Source organism: Tenrec ecaudatus, chromosome 9 (assembly GCF_050624435.1).
Source record: "Tenrec ecaudatus isolate mTenEca1 chromosome 9, mTenEca1.hap1, whole genome shotgun sequence".
Lineage (NCBI taxonomy): Eukaryota > Metazoa > Chordata > Mammalia > Afrosoricida > Tenrecidae > Tenrec > Tenrec ecaudatus.
Window position 1 is genome coordinate 63,328,973 of NC_134538.1, and position 18,637 is coordinate 63,347,609.

At 45.3% G+C, this 18,637-nt stretch overlaps 1 protein-coding gene across 1 annotated transcript in view; it reads right to left on the bottom strand.

The window, feature by feature from the left end:
• The window catches only part of HECW1 (HECT, C2 and WW domain containing E3 ubiquitin protein ligase 1), a 246,062-nt gene that overhangs the window by 104,353 nt on the left and 123,072 nt on the right, over window positions 1-18,637 (bottom strand). Inside the window, exons 8-10 of the mRNA XM_075557535.1 lie at window positions 16,648-17,967; window positions 11,436-11,537; window positions 7,658-7,808 (exon numbers count right to left, since the gene is read on the bottom strand). Coding sequence (XP_075413650.1) covers window positions 7,658-7,808; window positions 11,436-11,537; window positions 16,648-17,967 — 1,573 coding nt within the window. The remainder of the gene's footprint in view (window positions 1-7,657; window positions 7,809-11,435; window positions 11,538-16,647; window positions 17,968-18,637) is intronic.

An 18,637-nucleotide genomic window follows, 5' to 3' on the forward strand; every position in this document is an offset into this window, starting at 1 on the left:
TTACTAGATAAATATTTGTGAAAACACTTTTAATGCATTCTGGTCATTCTGACACCATCAGAGTTAATTTTGGAAACAATTTTGTACTGAGTCCTATTTAAGCTTCTGGCATAATACTAAGCCTTGGGCTTGGGGGGAGGGAGAATTGGCAAAGATATTATAATATTATGTAAGAAGTTATGATTTATAATAGAGGATGTTATAGAGGGTGTGGGATGGGTCCTAATCCCATTGGAGAAGTATCTTATAAAAGATGAGAGCAAATACAAATATAGTCAAATGGAGAACGGTCATGTCATAATGAAGGCAGAGTCAGCTACCTAGTAAGGAACAGGGAGGATTGTTGGCAGCCCCCTGGAGGAGATCCATGAAGCCACTTTGAGTCCTCAGATGAAATCAACACAATGAATACTCTGATTTGCATTGTAGACTTCAGGGGTGTAAAATGAAATGTTTTTGTTCTTTTAAGCCCCTCTCCCCTATCTTGCTTGGAGAGTTTGTTACAGTATCCCTGGGAACTAAAACAACTGAATACCAGACTCTCACAGAAGGAGAGCGAAAGAAACGGTGACAGTGTGGAAAGTTGATGGCAGGGGTGGGGTTGGGGTGGGCGGGCAGGTTAGTTCTCAGAGCATGTGCTGTTCCTTGTTAAGTCTGAATAATGAGGTGACAGATACCAAGTGTCCGGTTTGCAGGAGGAACTACTCTGTAATAGGAACTCATTGCACAAGCATAAAAGCTTGACAGTGTTCTGTGTTCAGGAGTGACTGGGTTTTAACACGGTCACTGCTGCCCTCCACCCTCACTTGTGCCCTGCTGGGTCTCACTTTGCGCTTGTCTGTGGGCTTCTTATGCAGACAAATGTTTTGCTCTTAACCATTCACTTCCATTAAAAAATATTCCTTCATGCAAGTTAAAACTATTATTCTGCAGGGTTTTGAGACCATGCTTATTGTAATTATCTTGTGTTAATGGTAGGCTATTAAGAATTGACCCTGGAGGGGGAGAGAGAGAGAGAGAGAGAGAGAGAGAGAGAGAGAGAGAGAGAGAGAGAGAGAGAGAACGAGAACAGCATATCCTGGCCCACCAAGCTTCAAGGACTACATTCCTGCTCAGAGCAGCCAATGCACAAAGAGAACCTTAGAGTTGACCTCACCATGAGACATGACGTCCCCTTGATGTCACCTTACTGACCCATAGTGCTCCAGGGGGCAGCACCAGCACCGGAGACACAGTGGGTGGATTGTGCCCCATCTGACCAGCCCACACCAGGGTATCACACAAAGGGAGTGCAACAGAGGAATAAGGGAAGCAAAGCAACAAACTCCCCAAGGAGTTCTGAACATAGACTTCAGACTCGGGGGCAGGGCTGGGATGCATTAGACCCAATTGGGAGACATTCGTAAGGGTAAGCAGACAGGCCTGAAACTATTCATAGGCTAATTTTTATTGTTTCATGTCTATCTATTTAAGATAGGCAGGATAAACAATCCTAGGGAGAAAACAACCAGGGGGCCAGGGGAGAGAGGAGGTGGGCAAAAGGGAACGGGGAGCCAAGGGAACAACAAGAGATCTAAAGTCAATGGCGATGATGGTATAGAATGACTGGTGGGGCTTGATCAAGTGCAATGTGGCTGAGAGGAAATACAGAGAGCCGAATGAAGGTTGAACATGATAGTGTGACAGGAGGAAAGTAAAAGGAACTGGAGGAAAGAAATAGGAGGCAAAAGGCAATTATAGAGGTCTAAACATAGGAATGTACATACGTAAATATATTAATCTATAACAATAGGGATATGAGTTTATGTATATATATTTATAGATTAAGTATTAAGATAGCAGATGGACATTGGGCCTCTACTCAAGACCTCCCTTAATGCAGGAACACTGTTCTAATAACCTGGCATTCTGTGATGCTCACCTTTCTGACACAATCACTGAAGACAAAATGGGTGCATAAGCAAATGTGGAAAAGAAAGCTGATGCTGCCCAGCTATTACAAGATATAGTGTCTTATGTCTTAAAGACCTGAAGTTAAACAAGTGGCCATCTAGCAGAGAAGCAACAAAGCCCACATGGAAGAAGCACACTAATCTATGTGATCATGAGGTACCGATGGGTCAGGTATCAGGCAAAACAAACAAACCACCATTTTGATGCGAACGAGGGGGTATGGAATGGCGATCCAAAGCCCATGTGCAGACAATTGGACATCCCCTCACAGAAGGGTCACAACAAACCAACCCGGTGCAGCATAGCATCAAAAGAACACACAACATTCCTCTAGTTCTTTAGTGGCGCCCTCACTATTATGACCCCATTTCTACCTAACAAATCCGGTAAGACTAGAGCATGTATACTTGTACAGATAAGAACTCTCAACACATGGAATCCCATACAGAAAAAACCCTCAGGAACAATGATGAGAACAGCAATACCATGAGGGTAGGGTGAGGGTGGGAAGAAAAGGGGGAAAAAGGGGGACTGATAAAAATGATTGGTGTATAACCCCCTACCCCCCCCCCAACCCCAGGGGGACAAACAACAGAAATGTGGGTGAAGGAGACAGAGGATAGTTTAAAATATGAAAGTACAAATAATTTATAAATGATCAAGTGTCACGAGAGTGGGAGTGTGGGGAATGAAGGGGAAAAAGATGAGCTGATAGCAAGGGCACAAGTAGAAAGAAATGTTTTGAAAATGCTGATGGCACCCTATGTGCTTGATACATGATGTTTGGGTTTTTATCAGAGCCCACAATAAAATGACTTATTAAAAAACAAAACAACCCACAAAACCCCTCTAAAATTGACCCTGTTAGTCTAACTCCCTCACGTACCCCCCAAAATTTGGAAGATAGCTATCTGGCTAACTGATGGGAAGAAATTTCTATCCATGTCCATTCCAAAGGTAGGTGAACCACTGGATACAAACTACCAAACAATATCATCAATATCCTATGCAAATAAAATTGTGCTGGAGGTAATTTAAAAAATGTTCGCAGCAGTATATTGACAAGGAATTACCATAAATTCAAGCCATCTTCATTAGGGGACGTGGGGCAAGAGGTGTCATTTCAGACATCAGATGGATCTTGACTGAAAGCAAAGAATACCAGAAAGATGTTTACTTGTGTTTTATTAACTAAGCAGTGGCGTTTGGCTTTGTGGATCATGGCAACCAATGGATCCATTGCAAAGAATTAGCATTCCATTTAATTGTGTGCCTTTGAAACCTGTCCATAGATCAAGGGGTACTCATTCAAACAAGCAAGGGAACAAACACGGAATGGTTTAAATCAGGAAAAGTGGGCATCGGGGTTGTATCCTGTCACTATACTTTCTCAATCTGTATGGTAAGCAAACAATCTGAGAAGTACCTGAAGAAGAATGCAGCATCAGAGATGGAAAAGACTTGTTACTAACCTGTAGCGTGCAGATGACACACCTGGTTTGCTGAAAGCGAGGTGGATTGGAAGCGCCAAGTGATGAAAATCAGAGACTACAGTTTCCAGTGTAGATTAAAAATCAATGTAAAGAAAACCAACATCCGCACAAATGAGCTAATAAGCAACATTATGATAAATGGAGGAAGACTGAAGTTGTTAAAGATTTAATTTTACTTAGATTCACAATCAATGCTCATAGAAGCAGCAGTCAAACATCAAGAATTGCATTGGGTATATTTGCTGCAAAATACCTCTATAAATCTTCAAAAGCAAAGCTCTTACTTTGAAGACTAAGGTGTGCCTAACCCAAGCCATGGGATTTGAAATGACCTTATATCCGTGAAGACTGGGCAATGAATAAGGAAGACCAAAGAAGAATGAGTCCATTTAAGATATGGTTTTGGTGAAGAACATTAAGTATACCATGGACAACCAGAAGATCGAAAGACCAGCCAGGATACTCCTTAGACTCAAGGAAGGCGAGACTTTGTCTCATCTACATTGGCAATGTTCCCAGTCCAGGGAGAAGGATAGAATACTCACTGCTACCGAGTCAATTCTGGCTCACAGAGGACCTACAGGACAGCGTAGTACTGCACCTTCAGGTTGCTGACGCTGTAAATCTTTATGGGAACAAAAACCTTCATTTGTCTCACAAAGAAGGGTTGGTGGATTCAAACTGCTGACCTTGTGGTTACTAGGCCAGTATTAAACCTCTGTGCCACTAGGGCTCCTTAGATCAAGCATAGCCTCAGTGTAAAAGGAGAAAGATCCTCAATGAGAAGGGTTGACACGGTGGTTGCAACAACAGACACAAACCTAGTAACGAAGTGAAGATGGCACAAGACTAGATGGTGTTTTCTTCCCATGTACAGAGAGAGGGTTACCACAAATGGTAAAAGATTTGAGGGCACCTACCCTGTGAAAAATGGGAATTCCAAAACAGTTCATTGTGATCACGCAAAACTGGTACACGGATCTAAGAGGGAGTTGTGCGACTGTAACACCGGGATTGCCTTCTCACCAAACGTATGCCATCTGTATGCTGAGCAAATCATCAGAGAAGCCGGCCTCTATGAAGAAGAACATTGCCTTGGGATTGGAGGAAGGCTTATAACAGTCTTTGATATGCAGATGACGCAGCCTTGCTTGCTGAAAGTGAGGCGGGCTTGAAGCCTTTGCGGCTGAAGAGCAAGAACCACAGGCTTCAGTTTGGATGACAACTCAATGTAAAGAAAATAAAAATCTCACAACCGGTCTATTAGATAGCGTCAATCTTTTCTCCACTTATTATGAAGCAATCAAGAAAATCATTTTGCCTGGATTCACAATCAGTCTCATGGAAACAGCAGGAAAAAATGAAAGGACACACACATGGCATTGGGTAAATCTGCGCAAGACCTCTTTAAAGTATTGAAAACCAAGGGTGTTACTTTAATGACGAAGGTGCCCCAGACCCAACCCTTAATATTTTCAATTGCCTCATATGCAGGTGAAAGTTGGACATTATATAAAGAAAGTCACAGAAGAATCTATGCATTTGAATTGTGGTGCTGGGGAAGAATATTGAAAGTACCCTGGATGCCAGCCAGAAGAACAAACAAATCTGTCTTGGAAGAAGTACAGCCAGAATGTTCCTTGGAGGCAAGGGGGCGAGACTTACTCTTACATATTTGGGCAGATGGTCAGGAGAAACCCGTTCCTGGACAAGGACATCATGCTGCATAAAGCAGGGGGGCAAGGGAACAAAGGAAGCCCCTCTGGGAGACAGTTTGACACAGCGGCTGCAACACGGGCTCAAGCCTGACAATTGTGAGGATGGCGCAGGACCGGGCAAGATCCCGTTCTGCTGTGTATGGTCCTTGTGAGTCAGAAGGGACTCAGAGGCACCCAGCCACAGCAATAACATGGCTGCGACGATCAAGCCAAATCATTGCAAAACTTCAAAATCTTCCAAGTCATAAGCAAAGATAACTATCAAAATCTTGAATACCTATCTGGGGGTCGTCTGACTTGCATTAGAAGGATTCTTCACAAGAAATAAGCACTTTCTCAAACTGTTAAACTCCTTTTCTGTTTATCTGTCCAGACGGTCACTGCAAATGCAGCGTCCTAGTCAGCAAAGCCTAGCAGTCTCTCCCAGCATGTCCAGCTCCACTGGAGGGCACACGAATTTACATATTAAAGACCTCATTAGAGGTCTGGCTCATGATGAAATTGGCCTCATTTTTTTGTATCATACAACCATTTTTATATTCTACCACCAGTGTGTAGGTGATAGACCATGAATTTTCATGGATGATTTTTTTTGTCCTAGGTCACAGTGTTTCCTATGATTTTACATGTGTATTTATACACATACATGCACACACTATCTCACACACACATACAAATTATGAATTTCAAACATTATATGTCTGATTTCAAACAGCACCTCTCACAAATGTAGCCTGACGATCTTCTTCCCTATTTCTTAGTCTTCTACCAGATGATATGCTCTGGCAAAAGAGAGCTCGTCTATGGAATCTCAACCTGGTGTCTATATGAAGTGAATCTGCTGGTATCCTCTCCATTATTAGTTAAAGAGGTTTGTCTCAGTCACCATGAAAGGATTCCCATGGATTCTGGGTGTGTTTACATTTAACAATCTGTTATCACAAGTTCTTCATCTAATAAATTTTGTTTTTGTAGGAATGATTATAGAGCACCGCATTGCCAATGACAATCTTGTACAGTTCTTGTTAATTAAGCATTGGATTGTTGTTGTGTACCAACTCCCAGTGACCATACAGGACAATGTAGAACAGCCCTGTAGTGTTTTCAAGCCCGTGATCTTCATAGGAAGGAGGTCTGGTAGGGCAGAGGTTACGTGTTGGGCTGTTAATTACAAGGTCAGTGGCTCAAACCCAGTAGCCACTTCAGGGGAAAGATGCGGCTCTTGGCTCCTGTAAAGAGACCCAACGGGCAGTTCTATGCCGTGCTTTCGGGTCCCTATGAGTTGGGATTGGTGCAATTACCACAGAGGTTGGTGTTTAGGTGGGGATCTTTATGAGAGAGAATCAACCGATCTTTTCTCTTGTGGGGTCAGTGAATGGGTTGGAACTGCTGGATTTCTGGTTAGCAGTTGAGTATTTACTTAGGAAAAAAATGCAAGGGAACATTTTTAAATGTTCAAGCAATGCAAGAATGCCTTGGTGATTTTCACCTGCACTCTTATTTTTGTTGATGTGTTTTTAGTAGGATTTAAGTTGTCCATTTAGCTTCTCCCTGGTTGAGCCAGTTAAGTTCCATGGGACATGTGCTATCACACAAACCTTCAGTTTTCTATTCTTTCTAATCCCTCTCAACGCATCCTCTGGCTTTCTAGTACTTGACAATCAGACAAGGTGGCATGTGGATGCAATTACAGTGGAAGCTAAGCCTGCAGTCTACATTCCTGACGATGGAAAGAATCTTAAACTCATCAACTTGGCCTTCAAGAAGCAAGATGTAGGAGGTGAGGTTTGCTGCAAGCTTAAAGCCTGGGAGATGATTTTTGGGTTCACTTGCAGGTTAAAAACACAAAACAACTCTACAAGTTCATTATCGAGGTTCTAGGGCTGAGACAAACCAATTTTCTGAGAATATTTTGTTCAACATTTCTTTTTCTAAAATGAAATATTTAGAAAATGATTGTTTCTATAGCATATAAGAATTTTGGGGTCAGGGTAGATGGTAGATTTGTGATCATTTTTTCTCCAAGCAGCTTTTAGTATTCGTATAGAATGTACTCCTTCAATATCCTTAACTGTTCGAGCTGTGAGCTCTAAGGATAATCTGAGGATGGAAATGGACTGGTCTTCAGGAAAAAATGTGCATCCATATATAACTGCGCACACAGTCTCTGGGGAGCAGATGGAGCACTGGCCCCATCAGTGAATGCCCCGGAGCCTGGTGAGCCCTCGGTTAGGGACTCCTGCTTGTGAGCCTGGCCGGGCTGTCAAGGAGAGAGGGCTTCTCACCCTTCAGTGGCCTTTTACGCCAAGCTTGCCTCCAGCTAGCAAAGTCTAACTTGACCAATCCAAGCATTTCAATGGACAGGGTTTTTTGGAGGTAGCTCCTTTCAAGTCTCTTTCTACCATCTGGACACGGGACTGTAAGAGGACATTTCTTTATTTTCACTCCCTTCTCACTGTGGTTCATAGAACTAATTGCACACGGATCACCAACCGCCTGTTGAGTTGCTCCATCTGCTGGATGGACCCTGATCTCCGCATCCCGTCCGGCGTGGCTGCCGCTGTAGGACGCTGCCAGGTAGTCGTGCGGTTCACGTGGTCCACATAAAAGACCCGCCCATGGCTGTCAATTCGAGCTTCCCAGTCTGGTTCGGAATAAAAAGGGGGGTAAAAAATCAAGGACAAACTATGGACCTATGTTTAATAGACATCATTCCAGGTCTTCCACAGGAAGAACTCACCTATGGCTCCCTCTGATCCTGAGGGAGGGAAGAAGGGGCCTGCTGCAGCCAGAACCATGGCTGGGCAGCCAGTCCCCAAGGAGTGCCTTTTGGTTAGTTGTTGGAATGCCTTTGGATACCAGCCAAATTACCCGTCATGCCTTCTGAAGCATGGGTTTGAAACCAGTCACCTTAAAAAGAGCTTACTGAATGCAGGTGACCTAGTGGGTCATTTCAAACAAGCATGGCGGCTCCTTGAATAGGACCTACATTAGAATTGTTATAATTTCTTAAGAGAAAGTCTGATGATGAGTTGCTTTGTTCTTTCTTAAAAAACTTACACTGTAGCCGCCCATTTTATTGGCGGCTAGCATGGCCGCTGAACTCCGCGGAAGGGCTCCTTGTGCAGCAGGAGACTCCGTTGGCTGCGTCTAATTGAGGGGGAGTAGGCTCTAGGGCGGGACTGACAGTACTCAGGATTGAAACCCAGCTTTCTGACATGCTGTCTGAACACCATCGTTGCTGTTAGGGGCCATCCTGCGGCCTTTTGACCAGTGGCAACCTCACAGGACAGGGCCAACCCTATGGGGATCGTTAGGCTATATATGCAGGGAACAGAGCCTCAGGTCTTTTTCCTGAGATGCCTCTGGGTCGACAGACCGTTCAGTGGGCGGCTGGGGGCTTAGCCGTTGTGCCCCAGGGCTCTTGGTGAGCATCTCTAGATGACTTCCGTTTAGTTCTTAGCAACCCTAATTTATTTCCCTTTCTCTCGATGGAAGGATTTGATATTGAGGGAGAGAAACTGTCTTTTTGATCAACTGTGACCTCACAGGAGATATTCTGAAAGATTCACCTAGCTGCTACTGCCAAGTAGCCCTTGACCCAAAGAAAACAAATCAAATAGGGATTGTTAATAAATGTCAAACTGGTAAAAAAAAAAATACCTCGTTGCTGACAATAATCATCCCAAACAGTAGAGGGAGCCCAAGATAAAGATAAGTTCCTTAGCTTCCCAAATTAAAGGGACACAATTACCAATAAAAGGCAGAAGCGTAGATGATGCACTACATGATGCACGCAGGGTGCTGAGTACTATGCATGGAAAAGCCTTCCGAATGGACAGCACTGGAAGTAATGCTTATGTTTCTGAGCTTACAGTAGGAAAGAGCAAGGCTTACTGTCCAGAAAGGGTCACGCTTTTAGCGTCTACGTATGAAAATGTGGTGGAAATAACAGCATCGGGATGTGGCTGTGCTGAAAAATAAAATACATTCGACCAAAGAAGATAAAGCAGAAGGAAGGCGACCATTCAGCCTTTGATGTGAGAGAAACGGTAGCTCTCGGGTGCAGGCCAGAGATTTTTAAATTCTGTTGAAAACGATCATCCAGGTAATGACATAGCAACCCTCTCGCCTCTTTCTTTCTCTTTAACCAAAGCAATCAACACATAAAGTCTTTGCTCTACGTGTATGTGTGTGTGTGTAGATCTTCCCATTTGTGAACATAATAGCATGGCTTATCTGACATTGACCTCACGTTTTTAGCTAGTCCTCCTGTCAGCTTCTAGTTCTAAATGCTAGCTCACTGATAAAATGTCTTTTTAAAAGTGCATCATTAAGAAACGGCTTTTGCTGAGTCTTCTTTGACTGACGAAGACTCCAGCTGTGGCATATCTGGATGTACTCAGACCTCCAATCTCTCAGTTAGTAGCTGGGCAAGTTAAACATTGATACCAGTAGGGACTTCTATGTAATCAATTTTGACCTGATAAATTAGACATTTCAAAGGTTCCTAAATGGATTTTAGCAAAAGCAATTGGACGATTCTTTTATTTTGCATGCAACACAACTGTTATCAAACAAAGAATGAATGCTAATCTTTGAAGAATATCATTCTGTTCAGTTGAACTAAACAAGCTCTGTTTCACATTTACTATGAACTGGGGACTATGCCAGGCCCTGAGGTTGCAGATCTGAATAAGACATGTCCTTCCCTCCAGGAGCTGACCAAAAAAGCAAGAACACCTTCAAAATCAAAGCTTGAACTTGATAAATTATCAGGGGTTGGGGGTGGGGGACAGAAAAACTTAGAGAGTGGAGGAGCAACGACAGTAATTTTTCTCCACAGGTTTCACTATTTCCAAATCACTGAAGGAAAATGATAGAATATTCAGCGAGAAAGACTCTTTCATCTATGTGTCAAGTATTTGGAATGCATAGTAACTCACATATCCTTATAAATATTCAGAAAGTCATCGCTTACAATAATTTGAGATTGTGCGCCTGTTTTCTGGGTTGCTTTGGAAAAAATTTACCTTCATCCATTTTACAAGCCAAAAGGAAGAAAAAATCCAAACTAGAACTTCTGATTTTATCATTTACCAATAGATTTGACATTGCGATGCCATAGCTCTGTCTAAGTAGACATCTGAAAACGACACTTTTTCAAGAACGGGGGGTGGCCCTGATGAAGAAAAAGTGTCCTTTCTACTTAGCTCTTGCATTAAAGAGGGTCATCGTTCTTTCATACATTACAGTCACATATGGAAAAGGGGGTTTTATCCCCAAAATGCCCTATTACCAAGAAATAAATGTCTCTTCTTCTGAAAACTCTGACTGTTTACCAGAAGTACAGGAAACGAATGCAGAGACCCATTGGTTTCCTGCATCCTAGAAAGATTCCAACCGTAAAACTCTCAAATGTTAAAGGCCACTTTTGCTTGGAAAGTAAGTGTAAACTACAGCAGGGGTGTTCTCGAATTCATAAGTGCACGTGCTCTTAAGTGAATGCATGTCTGTAGTATAAGGTCCTCCTTACACATTTATTATAATGGAGAAAGAGAAGGTCAATGCTGGAAGAAAATTTTCAGATTGCTTAGTCCAGTCGCAACGTTTAGCAGAAGAGGTGAAATACAGTTTTACTTTACAAATGGGAATACTGAGTTCCTGAGAGAGTAAATGATTTTTCTAAGTTTAGATGACTAGTTCTCTATTTACTGCACACTGCAGTCACGGGGGCAACAATAATACTGAATTCTAATCCTAAAGAGGAGATGTCACTTGGCACCCTTTAAGAACTGCAGAAGAGACCCGTGGGCAGTTCCCCATGGATTCAAGTTCTAGTAAGATAAACAGGCAAGTTCATGAGTTCTGATGGGTTAAAGTCATTCTGTTATATGGAAATGGTTGGTACATAACAGATCCAGTGGAGAGCAATGGGATCATTCTATCTTAAAGCACGGACCTTTAAACATAAAATAGTAAAATCTGGGACTCGAGGGTCATAGTTTGTAAGGGTTAGTCAGTCTTGCAGATAAATGCTCTCTGTTTCTGAAGTTGAGAGACATTGAAGACATTGGGTTATCTCTTCAAGACCATGTATGGAAACCATTCATCAGAAGACACTATGCATAGTAGGCACCAGATTGGTTTTAGATAACAGTGCAAGGCGTGGAGTTGGGGAAGAGTTGCGATGCTTGTCAACAAATTCATACTGACCTGTTGAGACTCGATAGGAAGAGTTAAGACACAGATGTTACAAACTAAAGCTTACTTGGTGGAAGAGGCTCATCGATTGTTGGGTAGTGATGATGTTCAGGCCTCAAGGAAGGAAGTTGTCTGACTGGCTGGGAATTATGGAGCATAGGACATTCACCTATGGACAAGATAGTCAAGACATTTAGATTCATTTATTGCGGTGGCAATGTCATTAAAAAAAAAGTATGACTGCAAAACAGACTACAAGAAACAACTCTCCAAGAGTGGGCCATCTATTTATGTTATAGTCATGATCACTCACAAGAGAGAGGATTATTTAAAGGGGAAAAAATTCCAGAGAGAAAATGTAAATGCTTCACGACCACCCAGACACCAATATGCAGATCAGTATCAGGTTTTGTAACTACCTGGGTTTTCTTAATGGGAAAGTGGTGCCTGCAAGCTCCACAGGAGAAAACTAGCAGAGCCTGACATGGCTCCGTGAAACAGTCACGCCTAGCAACACTGACAAGGTCCTGTAGGAGAGTTTACCACCGTGTGGTTGTACAGTGCTAAATTACAGCTCCTGATTCAGTTAAGTTTCACCAGAGGGCTGCCAAGAGGGCTTGCAGATTTTCATTTGTAATGAAACTTCTGATTGGTGCCTTTCCGAGTTGGAGTTAGGAGCTGGTATGCTAAGGCTATCAAAAACCTGTAACGTGGAGGCTAGGGGTTAGGGTGGGAAGCCCAGGTGTTATCGGACACAGTGACTGCCCCAGATTATTTTGAGGAGGAATCAATCAGAAAGGCCAAAAAGAAAGGACAAGAGACAAAGAAAGCAGACCGAGGAGGAAAGCTGGAAACACAGAAATGGAAGAGGAGGAGGAAGAAACATAGACATAGGGACATTTTCAAAACGGACATTATATTCACAGAAGACATGCCTCCTGTTATTACACTGTTGTCCAGTCCACTCTCCTGGCTACTCATATAAGCGAAGGACACATTGTCAGCCCCATGCCGGATTTCCATTGAACTCGAACTGTGTTCTAAAAGGGTGTTCTTACATGTGCATACATCAATTGTATAAAGCACATCCGTACATTCCCTGCCCCAATCATTCTCAAAGCATTTGCTCTCCACTTAAGCCCTTTGCATCAGATCCTCTTGATTGTGATACGAGTTCTATGAGTCCCTAATAAAATGTAAAAAAAGAAAAGAGGAGAAAAAAATGATTAGGGAAAAGACTGTACAGATGTGCTTTATACAATTGATGTATGTATATGTATGGACTGTGATAAGAGTTGTATGAGCCCCTAATAAATTGTTTAAAAAAAACGTCACAGAAGCCATTTAAAGTTGATCGTGCATAAAAATTGTAAATCAGGCAATTTCAAATGAAGGGGGGCTGCAGAAACCACCTGGTAACCTGAGGTGAGCTGTTTTCAGGAAAAGAGACATGACCTCAATCCATCAGGCTGAGAACAGCCAATGGCTACTTCTTAACTGTTCCCTGTTCTCTTTGAGAACCTCATTGTAACTAGTCTGCATGGAGCTGTTTGATTCTGGAGAGACAAAGTTACCTCCCTGTATGCGTAAAAAATAACTGCTCAAATAAACTCTATACTCCTCAAAAAAAAATAAATAAAAGGGTGTTCTTATTTTATGGTGTCCCTTGGCCCTGGGAAGAAAATACTGTGTTTGTGTGTGTCTAAGGGAGCTATCTGACTTGAAGGCCAAACCCTAGCTAGGTCTTTGGGTCACATAATCCGAGAGCAGTGCTTTGGAGTACTTACAGGTCCAGGCTGCCTACGAGACTCCAGACAGATGGTGGGTTTCCTCCTAGCCTCCCATGGTCCCTGTTTCCTTGCAATACCCCTACTGGTCACTGGCCGATAAGAAGGCCTTCTCTCTCCCCTATATTTCTATGAGTGCTATGAGAACATAGTGCAATTTCCTTTGGGTCAAAAATGAAAGGAACTGCACAAAACAGTGGTTTCTATCTCTGTAGGATCCCAAATTAAGACTTTTTCCTAGAATATCTATATAGGGAAAAGATGATAATTTCTTCTTACTCTGTCTCAGAGTCAGATTCTAGAGCCATGAAAGCGATGAGAAATAAAAATAAATTAATAAGGAAGAGAGTTTGATGGGTTAAATTCAGCAGTTTATTTCTTAATGCTGACCAACGAGGAATGTTAAATGTGAAATATTATAACTTCTTGTGGGAATGCTTAGGTGTTCCCTCAAATCCTTGGGATTTGCTGAGACCCGTATAAAAATTAAGGAAGCGACCTGTCACACCAACCCTCAGCTCATTGTAGACAGGCTTCTGCTTCCCACCTGTGCTTAGGAGAACCCTCTCGTGTTTGTTTTGAAAAGCATTTAGTATTAGAAACGAAAGCAAAGCCAAACAAAACATGGTGCGGGTGTTATGTCACCAGCTGGCATTTATTATCATTATTTTTTTAAAGACCAAACTTACCTCGTGGTAATAAATTCAATCAATCAGACAAATTACTCCTTCAAGTTAATGGAAACAATATTGTCATTTGCTTGGGCTTAATAGAGCAGACCCCACCTGCTTTGGAAACTCAAGCCAATGCAATGATGTGACCGACACACCTCAGCCACCTGAATGGATGGAGCATGCAAGCAAGCAGGTTCAGTGAAAAGACATTGTCCCACAAAAGCACCCCTGCCACAGACACAAAGCAGGTGTTCCCACAGCAAGAACATTTGAGAAGGAAACTTATTCCTCAGGCTCAACATACGGGAGGGTCTTTTTAATTCTGTTCTGCTTATAAAGAATAGACCAAATTTCTGAGAAAGAAGGACAGGTCAGCTAGACCGTCTTAAAGCAAAGTGACTGACACTTAATAATATCAGTTGTTTTCCCTTGAACAGCGCAGTGCAGAAAAATTTGAATTCAAATGATTGCTTTGGGTGATTTCTTTAAAAGTCAGCCTTAGTGCTTATCTGCTTGGAAAAATCCAGTAAAACAAAGGTGCGTCAGCTAACAGAGCGTGGGTGCTCAGGAGGCGAGAGGCAGAATGCTTCGTTGATATTATCTCATTTAACCCTTCCAGTAACTTGTGAGGTAAGCTCTCCAGTACTAATTATTTTATACATGAGGAAACCGAGGCACAAAAGGCATCAGGGAACTGAGCTAAGGTATCATTGGTAGGGAATGGGGGGACTGATCTCATAACCATAACGTCGTTATATGGTTCTCATTAGACTTTTAGGATAAAATAACAAACAAACTATTTTAATTTGAGATTAAACAGAGGAGGGCTGCAGACAGGGAAGGGGAGCAAACGATGGCTTCTTGCATAAGTCGCTGGTGACATATTTCTATGTGGGGGTGCATACAAGGAGTCTACCTTTGTTAACCTAACCCAGTTTATACCAGGAAAAAGCTCCCAATCTGCAGATTCACAATAAGTAACCAGGGGGTAGGGGTGCAGTGGCATAGATTTCAGAAGAAGAAGACACCCACAGCAGCATCTATCAGGCTGGTTATGTCGAAGCCCTGTTTCTTTGGAGTCAGTGCCATTAGAAATCCTGGTGCTAAGTGAAGGAGGAATCCTCAGCACATTCATTCCCTATGAGCTCAGCAACCCATCACTGCGGCAGGTTAAAAAAAGTACCTGTGAGGTCCGAGGCCCACAGGTGTCTGGTCTAAATGAGCAGGGCGGTCTGCCGGAATTTTTCTGGTTTCCCATTGTTAACCACCAGAGTCAAGCATGTAGGCGTGCGTTAACCATCTCCGTGTTTGCAGCCTACAGAATGCAGGGACTTAGACATCTGCATACCGACTGCCACTAGGAGCCTCAATCTCATTCCTGCGACTCTCTACTGAACTGCCAACTCTGCAAGGGCCCAGACCATCTCCAGTTTTGTCAAATACACTTTTATATATGTTCAATTAATCACGTGTGGGCTCTACCCACATGCCCATGGAAAACAAAACAAAAATCCATCTCCATTCAGTCGATTCCACCTCCTAGCAATCCCAGAGTGGGCTTCGGAGACCAAAGAGCTTTCCAGTGGCAGAAAGCTTCATCTTCCTCCTGCAGAGTGTCCGTGGGCTTGTGCCAACAGCCTGGTGGCTACTGCCCAAGACTTAACCACAGGCTAGCAAGCTGCAAAGCAGGCCTGCTGCCCGTTCTTCAGTGCCCACAAGCGACAAAGTGAAAACCACAAGACCCCACAAAAAACAACCAGCCTTTGGTTCGAGCAAGAACAGATGCTTGATTTAGCCGTGTTTTCCTGGACGTGCTGAAGGTACTCAAAACATGCTTAGACCAAGGGACTTTTCCATCCATTTCTACTCTTCGTGGGTCTCTATCCATAACCCCCATTGCTATCTTTTCTCCTACGTCTAAAATGTCATGTTGGTCATGGTTAAGTATTTTTAAATCCTTTTTTAAATGTTCACCTTAGTTCCAGTTCAAAACTGTGTAGGTGCCAGGCATGTAAGTGCTGAGAATTAAAACATTAAAAAAAAAAAAAACCCCTCCCGCCCAACATACTTCTGGCCCTCGGTGAGCTTACAATCTAAAGATAATGCCATGCCATTTTGTTTGGATGTACATTTATACAGGGGGATAGCAAATCACTAGAGGGGCTATTTTCTTCTTGGAAATGATTGGACTTGTTCATAAAATGATGTGGCTTTTCTTACCTCCCTCTCCCTGCCCCCTTCTGTCACTGTCACTTGACTGGAAAATGGTTCCCAGGTCTGGCTAAATACAAATCAATTGAATGTAGGAATCCACACGCACGCTTAAGAAGAAAGGCTGGGTAAAATACAGAACGCATCTTAAATTGAAGCTGGCACTTTTGAAGGAAAGTGATTTAGGAACCGGCGACATTCTTTTCTTCCATCACACAAAACAAAAAAATCAACCACAAACCCAATAGGGACAGTTGGCCGACCAACCCGGGCTATTCCTGAGAGGAGGTCAGACACTGTCAAGACTAGTTAGGGTAGCAAGGTACCCTAACGGGCTCTGCGGATTAGTTAAAACCACCGGAAAAACACACAGACACGGACACCTTCCCATTCAGCTCGTTGTAATTCTTGAGGCCGATCAGGGGTGTGACGGGGCGCCAGCTAGCTACAGTCAACGTTACATAAACACATAGAGACACATGCACACGTGTGTGTACGAGACAGGCATCCACGCTGGCCCTGAGTCACCCCGCCCCACCCCCTCTGCGGTGCTTTCCTCTTGCAGGTGGGACCCGCGGGGTCCCCCTGGGCGGCTCTAAGGGCTAACCTTCTCTGCGGTGGCTTGGCCCTGCCACGGGGGACTCCAGCCCGTCGGGCCACTGGCCCGGGCCGTTGGGGGCGTCAGGGTCCAGCTCGGGGCTCTGCACCGAGTCCGGCACGGACTCGAAGGCGCTGTTCTCCTCGTCGTCGTCCTCCTGCGAAGAGAACACGGTGCTCTCGGAGACCTTGGCGCTGTCCACCGACGAGAAGCGGGCGTGGCTGGCGAGGCGGTGGCCGCCGTGGTGGCACGAGGGGCTGTGGCACGAGGGGCTGTGGCACGAGGGGTTGTAGCAGGAGCTGCTGTAGCACGACGAGCTGTAGCACGACGAGCTGTAGCAGGACGCGTCACAGCCCTCGCAGCTGTGCTCCCCGCCGGGCCGCGGGCTCCAGTCGCCCTCGCTGCCCGTGCTCGGGTGCGCCTCCCCGGTGCCGGGCCCCGGGCCGTTGGCCAGGCTGGGGGACCGCGTCCCCGCAGGGCTGGGGGGCGTCAGGCCGGCCGGCCCCCGCTCGGAGCCCTCGCCAGCCTCGTCCAGGGCCGGCGCCCCCGGGGCCCCCTCGGGCGAGTCCCGCCGGGCGGGCTGGTCCCCGGCGGCGCCCCGGGCCTGCGCGGCGGGCAGGCTGTGCAGGAGCGTGTGGATGCGCAGGTAGTGCGTGCGCGGGGTCTCGGGCTCGCCGCACGCCGACGCCAGGACCGTCTCCAGCTCGGACACGGGCAGCGAGCAGGGCCGGCTCTTCCTCTGCGCCGCGGCGCGCAGCGGCGGGCTGCCCTCGCCCTGCTCCGGGGCAGCCATCTCCCCGTCCGCCTCCTCCCCGGGCGCCTCTGGACCCTTATCCGCCTCCTCCTCCTCCTCCTCCTCTGCTGCCGCCGCCTCCTCCTCCTTGCCCTCCAGGCTCTCAGCCGGGGCCTCCTCCTGGGCCTCGGGCTGCTCCGGGCTGCCTCCCGCCTCACCCTCCTCCAGAGGCCGCTCGGGTGGTGCCTCGGCCCCCAGGTCCAGCCTGGCCCCTGGTTCTTCTGCATCCCGAACGGGCGGCGGGTCCTCTGGCCCGGAGGCCAGAAGCTCTCCAGGCCTTTCAGGCTCCGCACCGTCTTCCTCTGCTTCGGTGCCTGCGGCTTCCTCCTCCAGGGGCTTGGCCAGCTCCAGGCTCTCCTCTCCTGGCCCGTCCAGGGCGCATCTCTCCTCACTCGGCGGCTCTGGCTTCCCGCTGTCCGAGGGGCCTGGGGCGGCACAGGGCGGCTCTGGGCAGCTGCTCGCCACTAGGTTGTTCCCGAGGCTGTTCTGAATTTCCGCTGGCTCAGGCTCGGTGCTCAGGGACATCTCTTCATCATCTGCTGGCAAGAAAAAGAAACAAGACGAGGCACGTCATTCCAGAAAGGCCATTGTGCTGTTAGGAGGGGCTTCTGAAAATGTAAGCCGTACTTAAGTGGTTGAATTCGACCTTACGGTACCGGATGTAGGGCTTGATGAGAGTTTGTCATTAGCCCAGACCACGATGAAAAAAGAGAAAAAAGTCTGTAAGAATTAGTTATCTTAGTTTAAAGGAAAATTTGCAGTCCTAGATATATCTCAGAGTTATGATTCAAGGGAGTTAATTTATTGCCACAACGTCTAAAACATAGCAACTCGCTTAGAGCTTGGCCTGTAGTAGGACTTGACAAATATTTGTTTCATAGACTGCTTTCCAGAGATGGGAAAGGGTAACTTATAAGTCCTTGATCATTCCCGACAAGGCTAATTAGACAAGCTCAGAGTATTTCTTATGGCTGGTGTCTGCAGGTGGGGGAAGCCAGATTCTCAGGCAACCAGAGAGAAGAAAAGCGCTACATGATGGACAGGGGCAGCCTGTCATTCAATAACACAGGTGGTGAGCCCTCCAACTTTGGAGTTACCATAATAGAAAAAGAGACAACTTCTGGTTGGACCAGAAATAGTTCACCACTTTTAGACTCTGCTTCCCCCAGGTGCCCTATTGGATCCTGCCAAAGGTGAACTTCCCCA